Source organism: Bison bison, unplaced genomic scaffold (assembly GCF_000754665.1).
Source record: "Bison bison bison isolate TAMUID 2011002044 unplaced genomic scaffold, Bison_UMD1.0 scf7180017864530, whole genome shotgun sequence".
NCBI classification, from domain to species: domain Eukaryota; kingdom Metazoa; phylum Chordata; class Mammalia; order Artiodactyla; family Bovidae; genus Bison; species Bison bison.
In genome coordinates this window covers 271,841-291,569 of record NW_011495080.1, presented here as the reverse complement: position 1 = coordinate 291,569, position 19,729 = coordinate 271,841, and the positions used below count along the sequence as shown (strand labels likewise).

Here is a 19,729-nt window from a genome sequence, read left to right as displayed (position 1 = left end):
TCCACCTAAACAATGCGCAAGCCACCGGGAAGGACTCTGAATCAGAATGATTGGCCAGAGGCAACCCCCAAACTAGTCCCATCAACATAAAACCTGAGACTGAGAGCCACGTGGCAGAGCAGTCCTCCTGGGTTCCCTTACCCTGTTGCTCTCTGCCTGGGCACCCCTTCCCAATAGAGTTTCTTGCTTTGTCAACATGTATGAGTCTTTGGACAAATCGTTTCCAAGTGTTAGACAAGAGTCAACTCTTGGTCACTGAAAGGAGATCCCCTCCCTGCAACAGGGTGTCTGGCCTGGAGTCAAATCAGTTCAGTTCAGTTGCTCAGTCATGTCCAACTCTTTGCAACCCCATGGACTGCAGCACGTCAGGTCTCCCTGTCCATCACCAACTCCTGGAGTTTACTCAAACTCATGTCTATTGAGTCGGTGATGCCATCCAACCATCTCATCCTCTGTCGTCCCCTTCTCCTCCTGCCTTCAATATTTCCCAGCATCAGGGTCTTTTTGAATGTCAGTTCTTCACGTCAGGTGGCCAAAGTATTGGAGTTTCAGCTTCAGCATCAGTCATTCAAAGTCTTCTCCAACACCACAGTTCAAAAGAATCAATTCTTTGGTGCTCAGCTTTCTTTATAGTCCATCTCTCACATCCATACATGAATGCTGGAAAAACCATAGCTTTGACTAGACGGACCTTCGCTGGCAAAGTAATGTCTCTGCTTCTTAATATGCTGTTTAGGTTGGTCATAACTTTTCTTCCAAGGAGCAAGCATCTTTTAATTTCATGGCTGCAGTGATTTTGGAGCCCAAAATAATAAAGTCTGTCACTGTTTCCACTGTTTCCCCATATATTTGCCATGAAGTGATGGGACCAGATGCCATGATCTTAGCATAAATAAATGGGTGCAAATGATTCTGTTTGTGACCACAAGGTGCACCCTGAACCTGTCCTGCATAGAGGGGTGACAGAAGGGGGGATTCACAGGGCATGAGGGTACCAACACTGTTGCAAAACCCAATTCCCATCCCTCAGACAAAAACACACCCACTCTTCTGACCTATAAACAAACACTTCATCAATTACCCAGAGAGACTAAAACACAGCACACGCGGCACTGCAGGTGAGCCAGCGAAACCGCCTGGCCACATCACACAGCACAGCCAGAGGCTCGGAACTGGAGATTCATGACGCTGACTGCTAACAGTCCATCCCAACGTTCACACAAATAAAACACTTTACATCATTTCCAGACTATCCATGTCACACTCAGGCATGTCCTTGCGCTATGGCATCTGGTAAACCCTGGGTTCACTTCTAGGGAAGCGAACACTGCTGAGGTTCAAAGTACTGACATGTCCGTGTGCAAGGTCTCACTGAGGCTCAGCAGCACGAGAAATGGAAAGTGAGGCTCCATCAGAGCTTGACGTGGGTAAAAGGGTGCGTGTGAAGAAAATGTCAAACCACAGGGTGATACAATCAGGAGAGAGCTAGGGCACCACTGAGAAGAGAATGCTTCCCTTCGGTGAGTGCCCCACGGAATCCCCTCCCAGCAAGCCCAGTGACACAAGGACAAGAGAGAGAATGCTCTTACTGTAGCACTCGGGAGTGGCTGAAATCTTTCAGATCCGAGTCTTCATAATGCGGGCTTATCATCCCCAGCCCACTGTCGCTCAGCATGCGTTTCCGGAGAGCAGGATTCCACCAGTCCGTCATTCTAGGAGAAAGAAGGACACCAGACACTCAAAGTCAGGCATGGGACTTCATCTGCCCTTTCTCAGGGTGAGTTTTGTCTCCAAACGAGAGGAGAGCAATTAATCTTTATGGGGTATTTATAAGCATTTCACGTTTACTTGGGCTTCCCAAGTGGCATTTAGTGGTAAAGAATCCATCTTCAAGCAGGTGACACAGATTCGATCCCTGGGTTGGGAAAATCCCCTGGAGAAGGAAATGGAAACCCACTCCAGTATTCTTGCCTGGAGATTCCCAAGGACAGAGGGGCCTTGTGGGCTACAGTCCATGGGGTTGCAAAAAATTGGACATGACTGAAGCCACTTGGCACATTTTTTAGTTCACTTAATTTTTTCAACAGTCAGGCTCTCTTTGGACGCTGCTGCCCTCTTTATAGATGAGAAAACTGAATTTTGAGATTAAGTAATTTTAAATATGACACAGATAAGAAGTAATGGCAGAGGACTTTCCTGGTGGTCCAGTGGTTAAAACTTCACTTTCCAATGCAGGGGTGCAGGTTCAGTTCCTAGTTGGAGAGCTAAGATCCCATATTCCTTGTAGCCCAAGAAAACAAAACATTAAAAAAAAACCCACCAGAAGTCATATTGTAACAAATTCAATGAAGACTTTATAACATATGGCCCACGTGAAAAAAAAGTAATGGTGACTGATGTCTTATAGAAACATAGGCCATTCTCTTTCATCATATCCCTGTTGCTAGTTTATTTCCAGAGGGGGCAAGAAAAAAGAAATAAGAAAGGAACTGATTCAAGTTCTTGTGGATTTGCAGGCTACTTTATCTTTGGAACCAGAGCTAATAGCGAGTGACTGGGAGGACAAAGCCCAGGGAGAGCTTGGCTGAATAGGCTCAGACTTCATCAGACTGAATGCTACAAACCAGACCTCGTCGAGGGGAGAACACCTAGACTCCAGCAGAACCACAGCGGACAGGCGTGACATCTCACACGGCCTTCCCCTCGCCCTTCCAGAACTCTCCGGGTTACATCAGGCCGTGGCTGTCCCTTCACGACACAACAGCTCTGGGATTACTAGCTCTGGTTCCTAAACACAGCCATCCATCTGTTCTAGCCACCACTTCTATCTTTTCCTGGCTCCCCAGAGACTCAGTATGTACCCCTGATATCAGCTGGCCTGGTAGACTGGAAGATACCCAGAAATAGCAGCCACGGTCAAATTAGTGAACAGGGTAAACAGGCATGAGGGTTTTACCTCAAGTGCACATGCCTGTTAACACTGTACAGGTATGTGTACACATTTGCACATGCCATTTGAGTCCATGTGTGTCTGCTTCCTGGGGAAATCCTTATTTTAACTATTTGCCTCCTATGTACCAATAAACCTCTAAAGTAAACCATTCAGCTTCACGAGGGCAAAGGTTTCTGTGTTTTCACTTGCACACTGCTGTTTCTTAACCTGCCACATAGAAAACTCTAAAGAAATATTTCTGAAATTTAAAATAATCTAGAAATATTAATATGTTGGTGGTTCAATATGGTGGTTAAAATATGCATGGGCTCTAGCTTCAGAAAACCTGGGAATAAATCTCAATTTTTTTCCCTTTACTTTCTACACAATAGTGGCCAAGTTACAAAAACTCTCTAAACCTCATTTTGCTTACATGGATTTAAGACAGTAATAGTACCAAATTTGCAGGGTCATTGTGAAATGATGATGATTCCAACAACATAATATTTAATGAATGTCCAGCAAGTGCCACAGACAGCCTTAATTTTACATGTATCAATTCATTTGTTTATTTTAAAATTAACTTATCTCTTTGACTGTTTTGTATCTTAGTTGCAGTGCATAGGCTTAGTTGCTCTGTGGCATGTGGATCTTTGTTCCTTGACCAGGGATCGAACCTATATCCTCTGCATTGCAAAGCAGATTCTTAACCACTGGGCCACCAGGGAAATCCCTCAATTCATTTAATTTTAAAAGAATTTTCTGAGTAGGTACTATCATTTCCATTTTACTGATGAGGAAATAAGCATGGAGCACATAATAGTAGGGATATAAAATAGGCATTTAGCATAGTATGTGGCTCTTAATAAGTTCTTGATATTTCATAGTTATTGTTATATATATATATATATATGAAATATATGAAATATATATATATATATCTGGCTGCCTGGATACAGGAAAAAAAAAGGAGAAGGATTAGGAAGAGAAGGAGGAGAGGAAGAAGAGGAAGGAGGAGGAGGGGAAAAAAGTCAAACCACCTGTGTCATTTTTCAGTGTGATAATCTAGGCATTCCAGATGTACATGGGCTGTGTGCTGTGGGAAGTCACTTCAGTCTTGTCTGACTCTTCGAGACCCCATGGACTATAGCCCACCAGGTTCCTCTGACCACAGGATTCCTCAGGCAAGAATACTGGAGTGGGTTGCCATGCCCTCCTCCAGGGGATCTTCCCAACCCAGGGATGGAACTCAGATCTCCTAAGTCTCCTGCATGGGCAGACGGGTTCTTTACCACTGGCATCTCCAGACGTATATGCACAAATACTAGTGCCTTCTAGTTTGGTAGGAAGTGTTGATGTGGTGGGTAAAGACAGCTCAGACATGATACAGATCTGAGTGGGAGAGTGATTCTACCCAGACAGTCACAGACCGACTTACAATGTGACCTCAGGAAACACAAGAAAACCTGTACATCCAAACAGTTTGATTTCATTAACTATACCAAGCATGAGGCCAAACCAGACATAGATGTCACCCTGCAACCAGTCTCACCACAAGGAATAAGCCCACTTACCCCGAGGCTTGCTCCACCACTAGGTCAGGCATTCCTGGCGGTGTTCCCGCCTGCTGTGACAACACCATATCTGGGTCCAGAATAAAAATCTCATCTTGAGAAATCTCCATTACAAAGTGCAAATGTTCCTAAGGAAGGAAAAGAAATCTGCCAGATGACTTATAGGATGCTCAAATCCATCATTTAAAGAATAACTCAACAAAGCTATTTGGTCCTGAGGAATACTGAAATTTTATGACATAGCAAATGACCACAGCATATGATATTTTCAGAGGGCTGACCAGTGGCATTCCTCCCTGAAGGAACATGGTAGCAAAAGGCTGAGGAAGGGGAGAGTTAAATCCTTGGTTTGGGCCTCTTTAACCAGGATCCTGTCAGGTATAAGCAGAGATGGCCTTGCCTCTTTTTCCCAAATACTATCCAAGTATTGACACCCTGCATGCAACTTGGTCCAGCATGTGCATACAATGACCTGGACTTACACCCTCAGGATCTGGTCAGAGCTAAGTGGCATGGCTAATAACTGATTTTATCAATGGATTCCATCCTATACCTTCTTTTACATGAGAATTTGGACAGTGTGTGTCCAAATTCCACTTGCCCTCATTGGCATAAGCATTTTATTTTCTCACCACCAAACTCTGGAAAGTGGTGAATTGAAACTAAGTAGCCTACAGATACATTTGAGGTTGCAAATTTGCCAATCAGAAATGAAGTTAAAAAGGCATAAAATGTGGCAAGGAAGCAGTCAAACAGCAGTGTGAATTAAAACTTGGAGTGCAGGCTGGTGACAACGTCGACAAGCCTACTTATCTTCTGGACTCATTTTCAAGGTCAAACCATATCACCTTGAGGTCACAAATCACAAACATGTGAGGACAAGTAACAAGCTCATGGCTGAGACTATGAGTATCATTCCAGAACTGTATACATTTCAGTGTTTTTGTTGGGGGAAAAATGTGTAATATTAGTATAGTTACTTGGGAATTTTTCACTTTCACAAATACGTTCAAGAAATCTTACCTGAGATCTGTCTATTCGATAAAAGCGATCAGCAGAAGTAGCTAGGGGGGAATAAAAAGTATATGGCATTCAGAGAGTCCTGTGTTATGGCACCAAATTTACAAGCTTCATTCCCACCATGACACTCCAGTCTTGCTGGATGACTGGCCAGTCCCTAAGTCTACTTAGAAAAATTCAGGACTTCATGTCTCTGTGGCTGCTGTTCCACTAAAGCCCTTCCCCAGGACTTCCTTGCCTGAAGGTTCAGTGGTTAAGACTCTGAGTTTCCAATGCAGGGGACACAGGTTCAATCCCTGGTTGGGGAACTAGGATCCCACATGACCTGTGGCTCAACCAATAAAATAAAAAAAGGGCCCTCCCCATTACACATGACTATTTAAGTCATTTAACTCATAAGCTTGGGATTAAAATTATACACACTACTAAATGTAAAATATAGACATTCAACAACAACCTACTGTATAGCACAGGGAACTATACTCAATATCTTGCAGTAACCTATGATGGAAAAGAATCTGAAAAAGGATATACATATATCTGAGATATATACATATAAATGTATGTATATGTATATATATGTGTGTGTATATATATCTGAACCACCTGAAACTAACACAAGATTGTGAATCAAATATATTTCAATAAAAACTTAAAAAAAGAATCATGTCCTAAGAACCAACTTGAATGCCACCTCTCCTGTGAACCCTTCCTCAGCCCCTTCCTCCCTGCCCCAGATAGAATCAGTTGCTCCCACTTCCATGTACATTTGTAATCTGTTTACACTTCTTATAAAACTCTCTTCACTGGGAACTCTCAGACCAAGATATCTGCCTCTTTAAAGACTTGTTTCATTTCTTCTTTTATGTCTCAAGATATGGGCACAGAACCCTCAACAGAGCTGAAACTCGATATGTATTTATCAAGTAAACAAAGCTAGAAAAAAAATCTGTAGGTTGCCTGATTTCTGAGGAAACAATTCTCATTTTAGAAAAAAAAGAGCTTGAATTTGCAGAGTTAGGGACCACTTCTGGTATTAAAGGAATCATTTCAGTTTAAAACTGAGTCCCTGAGCCATGTCTGAAGAAAGCTAAAACAAAAAAAATAAGATTATTTAAGCATTCCTATAAAGGATTGGGCTGTGTGTGTAGTTTGAAGGGAAAAAATACTTAATGATAAACTCTGGGCTTCTAGAAATTAATCTGATTATTCCTAATATTGAAAAGAATTATGTTCCTCCTCATTTAAATCTAACAGAGTCCAAATATTATAAATAGATTTTCTACAAAGTACATAGAACTAGAGGGAAAAACTCAAAATGCAAATAATAGTTCAAAAATCATACATATTTAACAAGTAGCTTCTCTCCAAATGAAATAAGCTAAGAAGCAAGATAATCGTGGTTCTTACCCTCTAAAACCAAGAGCGGGGAATACCTGCCTGAGAAGGACTTAACCTACTTTGTTCTTTTAACTATGACTGCAATCTTGAAGCATTTTAAACACAGCTATTTCTAGAGTAAATGTAGTATCTAGGTTAACGCCATTAACCACACTTAGAATTTTATCTAAGACTATATACAAAATAGACTACATACAGAATAATTTATATACATTCCCATAATTTTCTTAAATATAAGTTGTTCCTCTGCAGATTCAGGAAAAACAAATGACTATGTTTCTCATCATGAGGGAATAAAGGACCTGGAGGGAAAGCAGTGCCAAATATCTTCAGAGGCAGCCGACAAGCCATTAATGAAAACCGATGTCATAATGTGTGGGGATGAGATTCGACACAGATATGGGTGCTCATCTTCATAAAACGTTCACACCCTCACACAGCCCATCATTCTCTTGTCCACATTTATAATCTTTCAGATGTACACAGAGCTAAACAAAAGAGAGGCATACAGGGAAAGCCCAACGTCCGCAGAGATGAGAGATACTGGGTAGCAGACCCACTGGGAGTATCTAAGCAGAAATGTACTGTAAAATGGGTAACTGCACAGAAAAGTGGGATTAGACAGCCTTTAGGGGGATGGATGGAAAATGGACTCATTAACCACATTAACCAACCAGAAAATGACCGACCTACTATGTATGCAACATGTCATGCTCAGCAGAGCAGATGTGAATGCAACTGAAAATGCCCACCCTTTCACAAAAATGTGTAACTCATTCTGAGATGATGGCTTACTGAAAATAATATGGAAGTTCCAAATATGCAAACAGCATGCAAATTAGTACCTATTCCCCCTGCTGATGAAATCCATCTACCAGCCTGAACTGAAGACCAGGCACTCAACTCGTTTTTGGAAAAGGGGGCACAGGAAGGGATGTGTTAGCTTGAGCAATTTAATGCTGAGAAGTTTGGCCAGAGTTAACTGACTTGCTTTGAGGGAGATAGCTTCAGAAAAGTGTGCTGCAATATCAGAAAGTCCACATTGTTTGAGATGCAAGTACCAATCACGTGGAGGGTTCCTGAACAATCTTTCGGAGAACTGGAGTCCACTCAAGCCATCAATGCTTTGCCCTGAGGCTTCCCAAACCGCCACCCCTCCGAAAATACAGAAACACTCACCATCTAGAAAGCACCACCGTGGGGAGAGTCTCTGAGCTGAGAGCGCCCTAGGGAAGGAGGTTTCGTGGTCCTGGAAAGACACACACACATCCTCATGGCTCCATTTGAATGAGCTGAGAGCTGTTCCTCACTCCACATTCTGCCCCATCACCTGTTTCTAAAAGTGAGCATCCTTTCCTACTCAAAGCGTTAGTGAGAGATCGAAGCAAAGTTTTCACTGGAAACACCCACAGGGGCTCTGCTTGGAAATGATTTATTTCGCATAACAACTCTCGCATACAATTTTCAGGAGGTTTTCTATTTTTCCATTAAGCATTCATAAATTCTATAACTTGGGACATGTACTTCCTTTGGGAACTCTATTTCTTCCCCTTTATGAAGCTGAGGACCTAGTGGCAGCTGGCTGTCATTTGCATTTCAGTTCTCCACACAGGTATAAAAATGTCCCCTACTAAAAGACTCCCTGCCACTCACAATTTTTTAAAACATAAAATGCTAATTTATAAAAGGATTTGGGGTGTTCTGGACTGGACTCAGTGAAACTGAGATAACTGACAGAAACGGTATAGATTAGGAGGGAGGGCAGGTCTCTGTGGGAAGACACTGGGACTTTGACCTTTATTAGCAATCTGAGATGTTCGACTAGAAGGAGCATCCTTGGAGTGAGGCTGGCTGTGCATGACCTTGTGTGTACAGAGGGGGACGGGAAAGGATATGGGAGAAACAAAGGAGAGCAAATCAGAGTTTATGCGCTGACTTCTTTGGAGGTTGAACTTGTCCCACATGGTCCTGGGGCAAAGTTTCTACTTCAATCAGTGAATCTTAAAGCATGAACCCTGGGCCAGCAGCATCAGCTTGCGGGGTTGTTAGGAACACAAATTTCCGGGTGCCACCCCAGATCTACAGACACCCTGGGGTGACACACATCAATCACTGAGGTGAGTCTGATGTATGCCAAAGTTTTAGAACCACTAGCCTAAAGTAACAGGGACTAAAATTGCCCATTATTAGGAGTCTTGGGTAGATGGAGTTTTTACATGAGTTGATTCTGCAAATTAAATAATGAATAGAGGAAAATCTGATCTCACTCAGGACTGGTAGCAAAATTTACATGTAGAGATGTAGAAGTGATATAGCATGGATATAGAGATAAATATAGACTTCTTTCTTGAACTGGCTTTTGGGCTACATGAAATCTTGACATGTACCTATTTATATGAGAATTGTGTTTAACATTTTGGGAATTATACTTTGACACAAGTGATATCTTATTTAAAGAAACTTACGATTCTTAATGCATTTTTATAAAACAACTAAAGCTACCAGTGATCATACTAAGTAAGAGGAAGACAAATATAATACGATGTCACTTCTATGTGTAATGTTTAAAAATTGATATAAATGAACTTATTTACAAAACAAAAATAGACTCGCAGATTAAGAGAACAAACTTACGGTTACCAGGGGTAAAGGGTAGCGGGAGGATAGACTGGTAATTTGGGATTGACATGTACACACTGCTATATTTAAAATAAAATGCCTTTCCATGAAAAAAAAAAAAGAGAGAAATACCTTAAGAACCTTAACATCAAAGACAAATGTATACTGGGATGGATTAAAAGTGGACCAGAAGTTAAGAGGAACAGATTGTCAAAAAGGAAATCATAATAACCCAAAGCCAAGATCTGTCCATTTCTTCACATTCTTGATGGACCCAAACAAATGAGGACCACAGAGGGGATGCAGGTCTTCCGTACTCACATAACTTTTTCAGTTTGTCTATCTGCACCCTCAATTCTCCTAACCAAAAAAGAGGACTAGAAGTGGTAGTGATGTTAGTATGGAGATAACAAAAAAACTTGCTGTGACTTTGCCTTAACCAACTCTCATTGCTAACACATTGCGGGTATTATATCAGGCAGACTGTGTCCTCACACAGGACTTGGCACACAGGTAGAGTGGGTGACCCTGGCATTAAGAATCCTGGATTCAGGGTCAGCAGGAGCGTGAACAGCAATGCAGTGCAGGCCAGGAGTCAGACTTGAGCAGGAAACGAGGGAAGTAAGGAAACAAATCGCCCCACCAGGAGGTCAAGGACTGGCCCCCAGGATTTCACGAGGTCATGGAGCCATCGCACAAGGATCCACTCTGACAGACCTGGCAGCATCCTTGCCACCAAACAGTGACAGCCGGAAGAATGGCCAGACATGTTTGCTTTGTGAACGCCACACGTTAAAGTCAGTATAAAAAGACAATTTCTGATGGAGCCACAAAAGCTCAAAAGCAAGCCCCTTTCCACACTGATTGTAGACACTTCAGAAATGTGATCGTCTGAACGCAGCTACATTTCTGAAGACAGTCACATAATCCCCTGAGCGGTGCCACTAACCACCATGTCAACAGCCTTCAGACTAGTTTAGGGCTTCTTGTCTTCTCTGTCCTCTCAAATAGCATAATCAAATCAATGATTCATCAAAGAGATAAGATACTTGACTTGCTCATTTTGTGATCTGTTATTTTTCTTCATAGAAATAGTAGGACTTAGATGAATGCGACCGTCATTGCTCTACAGTGTGGGCAGACTGATATAACCCTGGATGTAATTATGCTTTCTATCTCTTAAAACTGCATGCTCTTTAAATGAGTAATATTAACAAATACTGCTAATTCCCCAAACTCCTGATAGGTGAATTTTCTCTTTTGACATATTCTAATGGAAAATCTGTTCTCAGGCTAAAAACAGAGCATGCACAAAAGCAAACCTGACATTCCTCAGATATATATTTTTGAAAGTCAACTGGCATGAATTATATGTAATTGATAAGGAAATTACCTTAACCACTATCGGGCAAACACACACCAAACTTACTCAATTACTCACTGTTGATTCACACATAATTTCATGATTGTGCAGCCCCATTAAATACTCCAGTAGGTTATCCAATTAAGCAATATTCACCTAGCATTTAACTACACCTGTACTGAGAATGAAATTCTTTTTCTTTCATAAAATTTAGGGAAGATATAAGCAGAAACAAAATAGAAGTCCCTTTGAATTGGGAATTTCTGCTTCATTTAATAATGTCTAGTCAATAATTACTACTTTTAAATTTCTCTTATGTATCCACTCAAATTTATTCTTTGCTGGTCTTGACATTTCCTGCATCTAACCCATCTACACATTCATTTTTCCCTCTCTTTCCATCACCAGGCTATATAGCAATATCTCTTACTTATCAAATCTACTCCTTTACTACCCACCATTCTTGCAGAAGAAATGTACAGAAATGGGATACCCATTTGCAAAGCCAGTTTTGAAAGATAATGAAATAGTGATGGTGTGGTAGAGGACGGAAATGAGAGATATTCCAAAATTTTCAAGAGCCCTTTTCTGGCGAGAATGTCTTCCATTAACAACAACAACAATTCTGTGTGTGTATGTATATGTGTGTGTGTGTGTGTGTGTGAGACAGAGAGAGCTGTCTTGCTTTCACTTGTAATAGCAAACAGAATCTGGCCCCAGGCAAGTCTTACTTTAATTCCCCATTTGAGCCATTTCTGACAGTTTTGATCTAGCACCCAAAAAACAACATTCTTCAAATTCTTTACCTAACTCCTGTCCTTGTCTAAGATAAATTAATTCCCAGGAGGACTCCCATGAACTGGTTTCAACTCCTCCATTCAGACACTTCTAGACTCCAAACCACAAATTAAGGAGGGAGAAACTTCAGAGAGAGGAGGGAGATGAGTAAGGGTAGCCAGTAGCAGAAAAGGAATGAGTCAAATATTTGTTGACACATGCTGTTTGCCCAGGACTAGACAGAGCTCCGATGGACTACAGAACAAACCTATCCTCTAGGAGAAGATTAGGCATGTAAAAAAAAGAGATCAGAGGATGAACAAATGGCTATAGAGTCAGATTTGACCAAGAGTGTTTTCTTATGAGGTCTTCCCTGGTGGCTCAGAGGCTCTAAAGGATGAAAGAACTTTTTGAAATTATTACATCTATAGTGAAATATTCCAACTATTCTGGATTATTCTAACTAAATTGATTCTTAAAGAGAAGGAATCACCAGATCCATTTTCACCTATTATTGAGTCCTATTGTATTTATTAGGACTTCTCAGGTGGCGCTAAAGAACCTGCCTGCCAATGCAGGAGACATAAGAGATGTGAGTTTGATTCCTGAGTCAGGAAGATTCACTGGAGGAGGGCATGGCAACCCAGTCCAGTATTCTTGCTTGGAGATTCCCATGGACAGAGGAGCCTGGCAGGCCATAGTCCGTGGGGTCACAAAGTGTCAGACACGACTAAAGTGACTGAGCACACACACACACACACGTTGTATTTATTAAAACCTCAAATTATTAGCTCATAATAGTTTGAAAACACACTTCTGTGTGCCAACTTCACCCATATATATGGTGAAACCCTGAGTGTCTACAAAATCCCTAACTGTCCCTGGTTCCATTGGGCCAGCATATCCATAGATAGCTCTTTCTACTCTCCTTTACCTCTTTGTCTCTTGCTGTTCCTCTTTCTCTCTCTTTCCACTTTCTTCATCTAGCACTGTCATTGGCCTTGTCCCCACATGTCCTGAGAGCCATCAGAATGACTCAGGGCTTCTCACACCCTCACAACTGACATTTGGGGATGGATAATTCTGTGGCAGGGAACTGCCCTGTGTATTGTGACATGTTTAGCAGCTTCCTCGACCTCTACTCAGTAGATTCTGGTACTTCCATGTCCCCTAGTCATGACACACAAAAATATTCAAATTGCCCAACTGTCCTATCAGTTCAGTTGCTCAGTCATGTCCAATTCTTTGCGACCCCATGGACTTTAGCATGCCAGGCTTCCCTGTCCATTAACAACTCCCAGAGCTTGTTCAAACTCATGTCCACAGTGTTGGTGATGCCATCTCATCCTCTGTCATCCCCTTTTCCTGCCTTCAATCTTTCCCAGCATCAGGGTCTTTTCAAATGAATCAGTTCTCCCCATCAGTAGGCCAAAGTATTGGAGCTTCAGCTTCAACATCAGTCCTTCCAATGAATATTCAGAACTGATTTCTTTTATGATTGACTGGTTTGATCTCCTTGCAGTCCAAGGGACTCTCAAGAGTCTTCTCCAATACCACAATTCAAAAGCACCAGTTCTTCCATGCTCAGCTTTCTTTATGGTACAACTCTTATATCCATACATGACTCCTGGAAAAACCATAGCTTCAACTAGACAGACCTTTGTTGGCAAAGTAATGTCTCTGCTTTTTAATATGCTGTCTGGGTTGGTCATAACTATTCTTCCAAGGAGCAACCATCTTTTAATCTCATGTCCCATATGAGGGACAAATCTCCCTCAGCTGACAATCACTAGGATGTTTGAATCTGCCTCTATTCCTTAGTAACCTTACAACTTGGAGTTTAAAAGAGATATAATGAAGTCCAGGGAGGGAGCAGAGAAGAAATCACTTCACAGTAGGAGGCCTCAAGATGAATCTTATTAAATAGGTAGACAAAGTTCAATTTGCCTATGAATTCTAGCTTATCTGCCAAGCTCAGGAATACCTGAATCTGCTAGCACAATGCATTTTGTTTATCAAGTTATAACTTTACCAGTTACAGGTTACGTGAGCTGCATTAGGATTGGTGGGGGGTGGGCTTTGTGTTTAGACCTCAGAGATGATACAGGCAGGAATTTTCAGCAGGCTACAAATATCCAATATATTCTTGTATAACTTGTAAGGCCTTGTCAGGTTAATACAAGGTGTCATTTTGAGGCTTAGGGCTTTGTTGGCATTTCAGTATGAATTTGGGAAGGGAAGAAACCAAAGCACTTCATTGCTTCAATGGCTAGGAACTGTCATCCGGCTCATTAATAAGGTGTCTCGGGGACTTCACACCTTTCCAAAGCCTGGTTTTTCTCTTGAGTTTTTTTCTAGGCTTAGGAAACAGTCAGCTAAAATCCCAGCTGCAAGTTAGTGAGCCTACAGGAATTTTGCAAGTTTTCAAACTTACTGATGTTTATTCATTCCATGCAAGTTAATTCTTAAGTACATTTACTTCCGTCTCATACATAAGAAAAGTCATTAGAAAGCATTTCAGGCTTTTTGTTGTTCACCTTACAGGTCTTTCTCCTAATCACTCGCTAATCTCAGACCAGAGATGCTGATATTACCAGTTTCTGCTTTAGGAAACAAAAGATCTAGTATTAAATTTCCTGCCAGTTGGTTTGGTCACTTTCTGGATAAAACAAATGGTACCTCTAGCCCATGTATTTTATACGCACAGGAATATATTGGAATCAATCTATGTCATCTCAGCCTCCCCTTAGCATTTGACTTATTTCAACACTTCTGCCTTTTTTGAAATACGTTTCAGTTCTGGCTTTCCTGATACCATCTTCTCCTTGATTTCCAGCTATCCAGCCACTCATCTGTCTCCATGACTCTTACTGACTGATTGTTCTCTTAACCTTGTGTTCTTCTTGACCACTCACTAGACACATATGACATTGAGCTCTTTTCTTTATGAAAACTCTCCCTAAGTGATGTCTAGCCTGATAGGTTCAATGAAGTAGCATTCCTTTGCTGCTGCTGCTTTTGCTAACAACTCTCAAATTTCTGTGTTGAGGAATGAATTTTTCAATGAGCTTTGAAAGCCATACATCCAATTTTCTACTCATCAAAACCTCTTGCATCTAATAGGCAGATCAAAATCATTGCAGCTAAAAGAGAACTCTTTATTCACCCTCCCTCCAACTCATTCCTAGTCCTGTCTGTCTGTGCTTGTAAATCTCAGCCAAATGAGAATGTTTTTATATCCTCCTACTCCTTGTCTTAACCAGCTTTCCGATGCTCTGCTTAGGCAATTTCCTCACCACCTTCTCCCTACTCTCCAGCCATGTTAGTTCAAACATCATTTCCCCTCAGTTAAACTACCTATTTAATGAGCAGATTCTGGGCGTCCCTAGACAACCTTACTCCAGCCTTCTCTTAATACCCAAATGGCTCCTGATTTTTATAACTCTTCAAGGAAGTATGTGGTGCAAAGTAACACCCTGACACTCATCTTTGATCGTTGAATTGGTCATCCTATCTGGTCAGTGCACAAACTTTTGGAAGTGACATTTATAATGCAGAAGTTTTGACACCAGGGTTTGACCTGACTGCAAACAAACAACAAAAACAGGAAGATTTTGACACAGATAAGTACCATTAATCCTTCTGTAGGTTATTATGAACAAATAATCAATAAAATAAATGTCCTTATCACATTTTAGAGTCTCAACCATCCCCTGCTATCTGCAGACTTGTAGAAACACGGCATAAAGAAAACACAGTACAAAATAGCCATATATCAAAACTCTCATGCCAAAATGACTACATTGAATAAGTCAGGATAATAAATAAATGCATCATAAAACTAATTAGAGGAAATGTTTGGGATGCTTTGATAAAGCTGCAAAGGTTTAAAATACCATGTGTAACAATCAAAAATTCTAAAAAAAGACTTGAAATCTATGGCTAGCAGTGCCAATCCTTAAAGGGTAGAAATCAACTCGTCTTTAAAAACACTTAAAAAATAAAATGATATCTAGGTAGTGACTCTAGGTAGATATGCAAATAATGGATACAAAAAAGGTTGTGCTCTATCTAGAAAATACAGTGAAATTTGCCTTCTAAGGGTTGGCATTAAAAAAAAAAAAAAAACAGTCCCAGAAGTAGAATTTATTTTCTCATAGTAAACACATCTAAGTGAATTTTTGTCCTTTCTATTGGAGCCAGATGGAGGGCAGGATTCTGGGATAGTGGGGTACTTTCTCTGAGAAATAAACAGACAAAGAAATAAGAACACCAGGGCCACTTCTGTCATCCAGCCTCAGGATAATTAGGCTGCTTTGACTGAGGGCACAGCTATTGACCTCCTGGGGAAGAAAGTTACCTGGAGGCTACAAAGCACAGGGGTCTTTAAATTGTTTTTGCAAAATGACGTTTAACCAGCAGTTTCAGGGGTAGTATAATAGACACCAAAACCCAGAATGAGATGCTACCAGGAATTGCGATTTAGACATTTTAAGTGCTTCTCCCACATGGAAGTATACAGGGTCTAGGAGATTTATTTGGAAGGTGTCACTGGCATGCTGTGTCTTCCACACACCCCTCCCAGTTGGCAAGGGTACCGGGCTTCTCAGGGATAAGGGCTTTTGTGGGACAACTGCGAGCTACTTTGCATGCACCCCTTACAATTTGGTGTGATGCTGTGCACTGGTGTCTGAATCACGCCTGGGAAACCTAACGGGAAGAGGATGGCTTGCAGAGGCCTGTGCTACACGGCAGAGATGGGAAAGTGAGGGAGAGACTGCCCTCCCAGGGAATGTTGGGGCAAAGGCAGCTGAGTGCTCTCCCATGGACTGGAGGCGGGTTACTAGAGAGAGGCAGGCTGGGTTTACTAGATTCTGTCTATGAAACCAGGATGGGACAATCAGATTGCATTTTGGAAAGCTGGTTTGATGGTTGCAGAAGCCCATAATTTACTCTCTTGTTTGTAAACGAGAAACCCAACTCCTGGTTGCTCCTGCCAGCCATCTTGGATCAGGAAAACATCTTGACCAGGGGTGAAATTTCACAGAAAAGAGAACAGAACAGAAAAACCAACAGAAAAATGGAGTTTGAACCGTGGTCAAAGGGTACACAAAATTCACCCTGGATCTGAACTTTGTGGTGAGGTAAAGCAAAAGACTCCCTGTCAAGCTAGTTTGACTTACACTTTCTAGTATTTGTCACTAAAAGCACTTCATTTTATAATCCCTAAAAGATCTGGGAAGACAGCCACAGCCCAAATTTGTGCTAGACTAGAATTGTCCATTTTTCAGGAAAATGCACAAGAATCAAAATGCCAGCTTCAACTTGGCTCTTGGAGTGAATTCTATCCCTCAAGGAAGATGTGGAATCTAATTCAAATGAGACATTAATTGAAAAATGGACTTCTTTTGGCCAGAAGGTAAGAAACAAGGAGAGTCAATTATATGTTACCTGGTAATGAACTCTCTGGGAGCCAGAAGAAACTGACTGCAGGTCCTAATGAGAAAATGGAAAAAAAAAAAAACATACCCACATATCTTAAGATTATTTTGAACAAGCTGCTTCCACGACTCCATCAACTAAATGCCCAATTTTATATTATTAAACCCATCTGGAAAACATCTTACTCTCCCCAATCCCTCAAGGTTAAACAATGAAGATAATGCCAAAAATAATAAAAGCACACTAAGTTGGACTGAGAGAAGAAAGGCCATTTAGCTACTGAAACTTAGAAATCCTAAACAGTGTTTAGAGGTGAGTGGTATAATTTCAAGGATAGAGAAGACCAAAAGTAAAAGACAGGTGATTTTGTTGTAATTAATGGGGGTCATATTTAACTTGCACCTGGACTTTTGGCTTGTGAAATAAGCTGCTTAGGTCCCTTTAGGCGCTTAGGAAGAATTTATTTACCTAAGACCAAAAACATACTGTCATGATAATTGTGTTTATACCAGTAAGTTGCTTGGCAAACAAGATTCCATAGACTCAAAAGAAAATCGCTGACCATCTCTGCATGATCACGAAGTGCAAATTAACAGGACTGAAATTAATGAGGTTTTACTGGAAGATTCTGAGAGCCAGGCTCCCTGTATAAAGTTTTATAACTAAGTCATTGCCACTGTCCTGTCCTGCAGGCTTCCTTGTTAATGAGCATAGTGATTCTATTTACAGATGTCAGCAATCCTGAGTACCTTTGTCTTCACACCTGCTTCCCACAGGCTTTATCAACTTACTGTCTAAGCCCAAGTTTAAAACTCTACCTCTTTATCTGTGCTTGCTCTTTACTTAAAAAAAAAAATCCTACTTTTAGTTGAATATTTGTGCAATGAGCCCAACCGTTAAGCTAATTTTCAATAAAGTCAATTCACCAGTCAAATATTTTGCTATTGTGGGATCTTAAGTTACCCGAGTATTTTATATCAAAAAAGGTTTGTTATCAATTATGATTTTTTTATTACAGGTTTTTTTGAGGGAGGATCTACAATAAAAGAATATTATTTTGGAAAAAAAAAAGAACCATCTACTATATGTTCTGGGATTGATTTGGACCTGAGTCACATGCTAAGAAGTTTACCAACTTTAACATGCTCCAGTTATCTTTGGTAAATGTAGCCAAATTAAGCCACAAATATTAAACCCTGTTGACTTTTCTTCTCTCACCCTTATTAACAGTCATAAATCGGCATCTATCTCAAAATATTCTGCATTCCCAATTCCAACTCTATCCGAAACAATGCTGAAGAGAAAAATCAGTAATTAGTACATTACTTTATGCCTTCTACCTGAGTTTATATCCACCAAAAGAAACAGAATCTAATGTTCAAAGCTAAATCTTTTGCAGCCCCAAAGCTGCAAAATTTGAAGGGATTTTAAACACTATACATCTTCTTTATTTGTTATATTTACTTATGTATAATGTGTTGTCTGGAAGAGAGTTGCTCATCTTGGGGTATTTATCAAAATCACCCAATAGCTTTAAAAATAAAAATGTCTTGACCACATCCCCAGAAGTGATTCTAATGTGCATCTTTCACCAAGAAACAAAGATGAAGAAGTGGCTATTTGTGTGTGTGTGTGTGTGTGTGTGTGTGGTGTGTTTTGCCATTTTCCAGATAAGATACTGAATACTCGCCCTTGAAGTTCTGCAGAAACAACCCATGACCACTGTAGTGAATCTGGGTCCCTGGGCTTTGCAGGTGCAGTTCAAGGGAATGTCACATATGAGACTCCCCTTTCTCTTTCTCAGTGGTAAGACCGGGCTGAGAAAAAAATAATAGATTATTCCTTTGTATTCTGACACAAATTCTTTGGAGATAGAGATTTTTCTTTCCTGTAGAAGTTACATTAAAAAAATAAACCTAGTTGTCTCTGACTGAAGTTTGTACTAGACACAAAGCATTAAGTAACCACAAATCTCTGTTTCCCTTTATTATTTATCATACCCCTTGAAATTCTGTAGAGTTCAAAAAACACAGGTGAGCTGTCTGGCAAGACAAGGACTTCCAAGCAATAGTTATGGATCACACTGGAGCAACATCGTGCTGTTGCTAATCCCATCAACCCTTTCCCATTCCAACCACCTGAGGCAGAGAAACAGTGGGGTGGGGAGGGAGAGGATGCAGTGTATGCTTAAAAGATGAGAAAGACAAGGCCACCATTTTCCCATTTCTCCCCAAATGCCTCATTGTAGAAGTAAATAAAGATGGCTGGTAATTGTAGGCAAAAACGGAAAACTGAGCAGCATAAATAATTGGCTAAAGAAACTCACCTCCTGCAGGCGATCTATGTACATACGGCAAGTCTCCAAATCACAGTCTCCACGCACAACTAGAATGCCCAGTGGGATGGCTGAGGGCAAAGGAAAGAGAAAGTCCAAAATAACGTATTTGATTTTTCTATTTTGGCATAAATGCATTTTTTACGGTTGAAAAAGACCTCTCATAAACAATACTGCTTTTTTGGATATTTCACTCTCTCCCGGCACCTCTCCTATGAGCTCAGTCTCTTTACTTATGCAGTTTTCATATTTTTCCCTTGCATGAT

General features: G+C 40.8%; 1 protein-coding gene across 1 annotated transcript in view; it reads right to left on the bottom strand.

Annotated features, from left to right (window-relative positions):
* Positions 1 to 19,729, bottom strand: part of DGKI (diacylglycerol kinase, iota) — a gene marked incomplete at its 5' end in the record, with an annotated part of 321,800 nt that overhangs the window by 81,181 nt on the left and 220,890 nt on the right. Inside the window, 6 exons of the mRNA XM_010831746.1 lie at positions 1,590 to 1,712; positions 4,507 to 4,634; positions 5,530 to 5,570; positions 8,107 to 8,176; positions 17,138 to 17,182; positions 19,455 to 19,534. Coding sequence (XP_010830048.1) covers positions 1,590 to 1,712; positions 4,507 to 4,634; positions 5,530 to 5,570; positions 8,107 to 8,176; positions 17,138 to 17,182; positions 19,455 to 19,534 — 487 coding nt within the window. The remainder of the gene's footprint in view (positions 1 to 1,589; positions 1,713 to 4,506; positions 4,635 to 5,529; positions 5,571 to 8,106; positions 8,177 to 17,137; positions 17,183 to 19,454; positions 19,535 to 19,729) is intronic.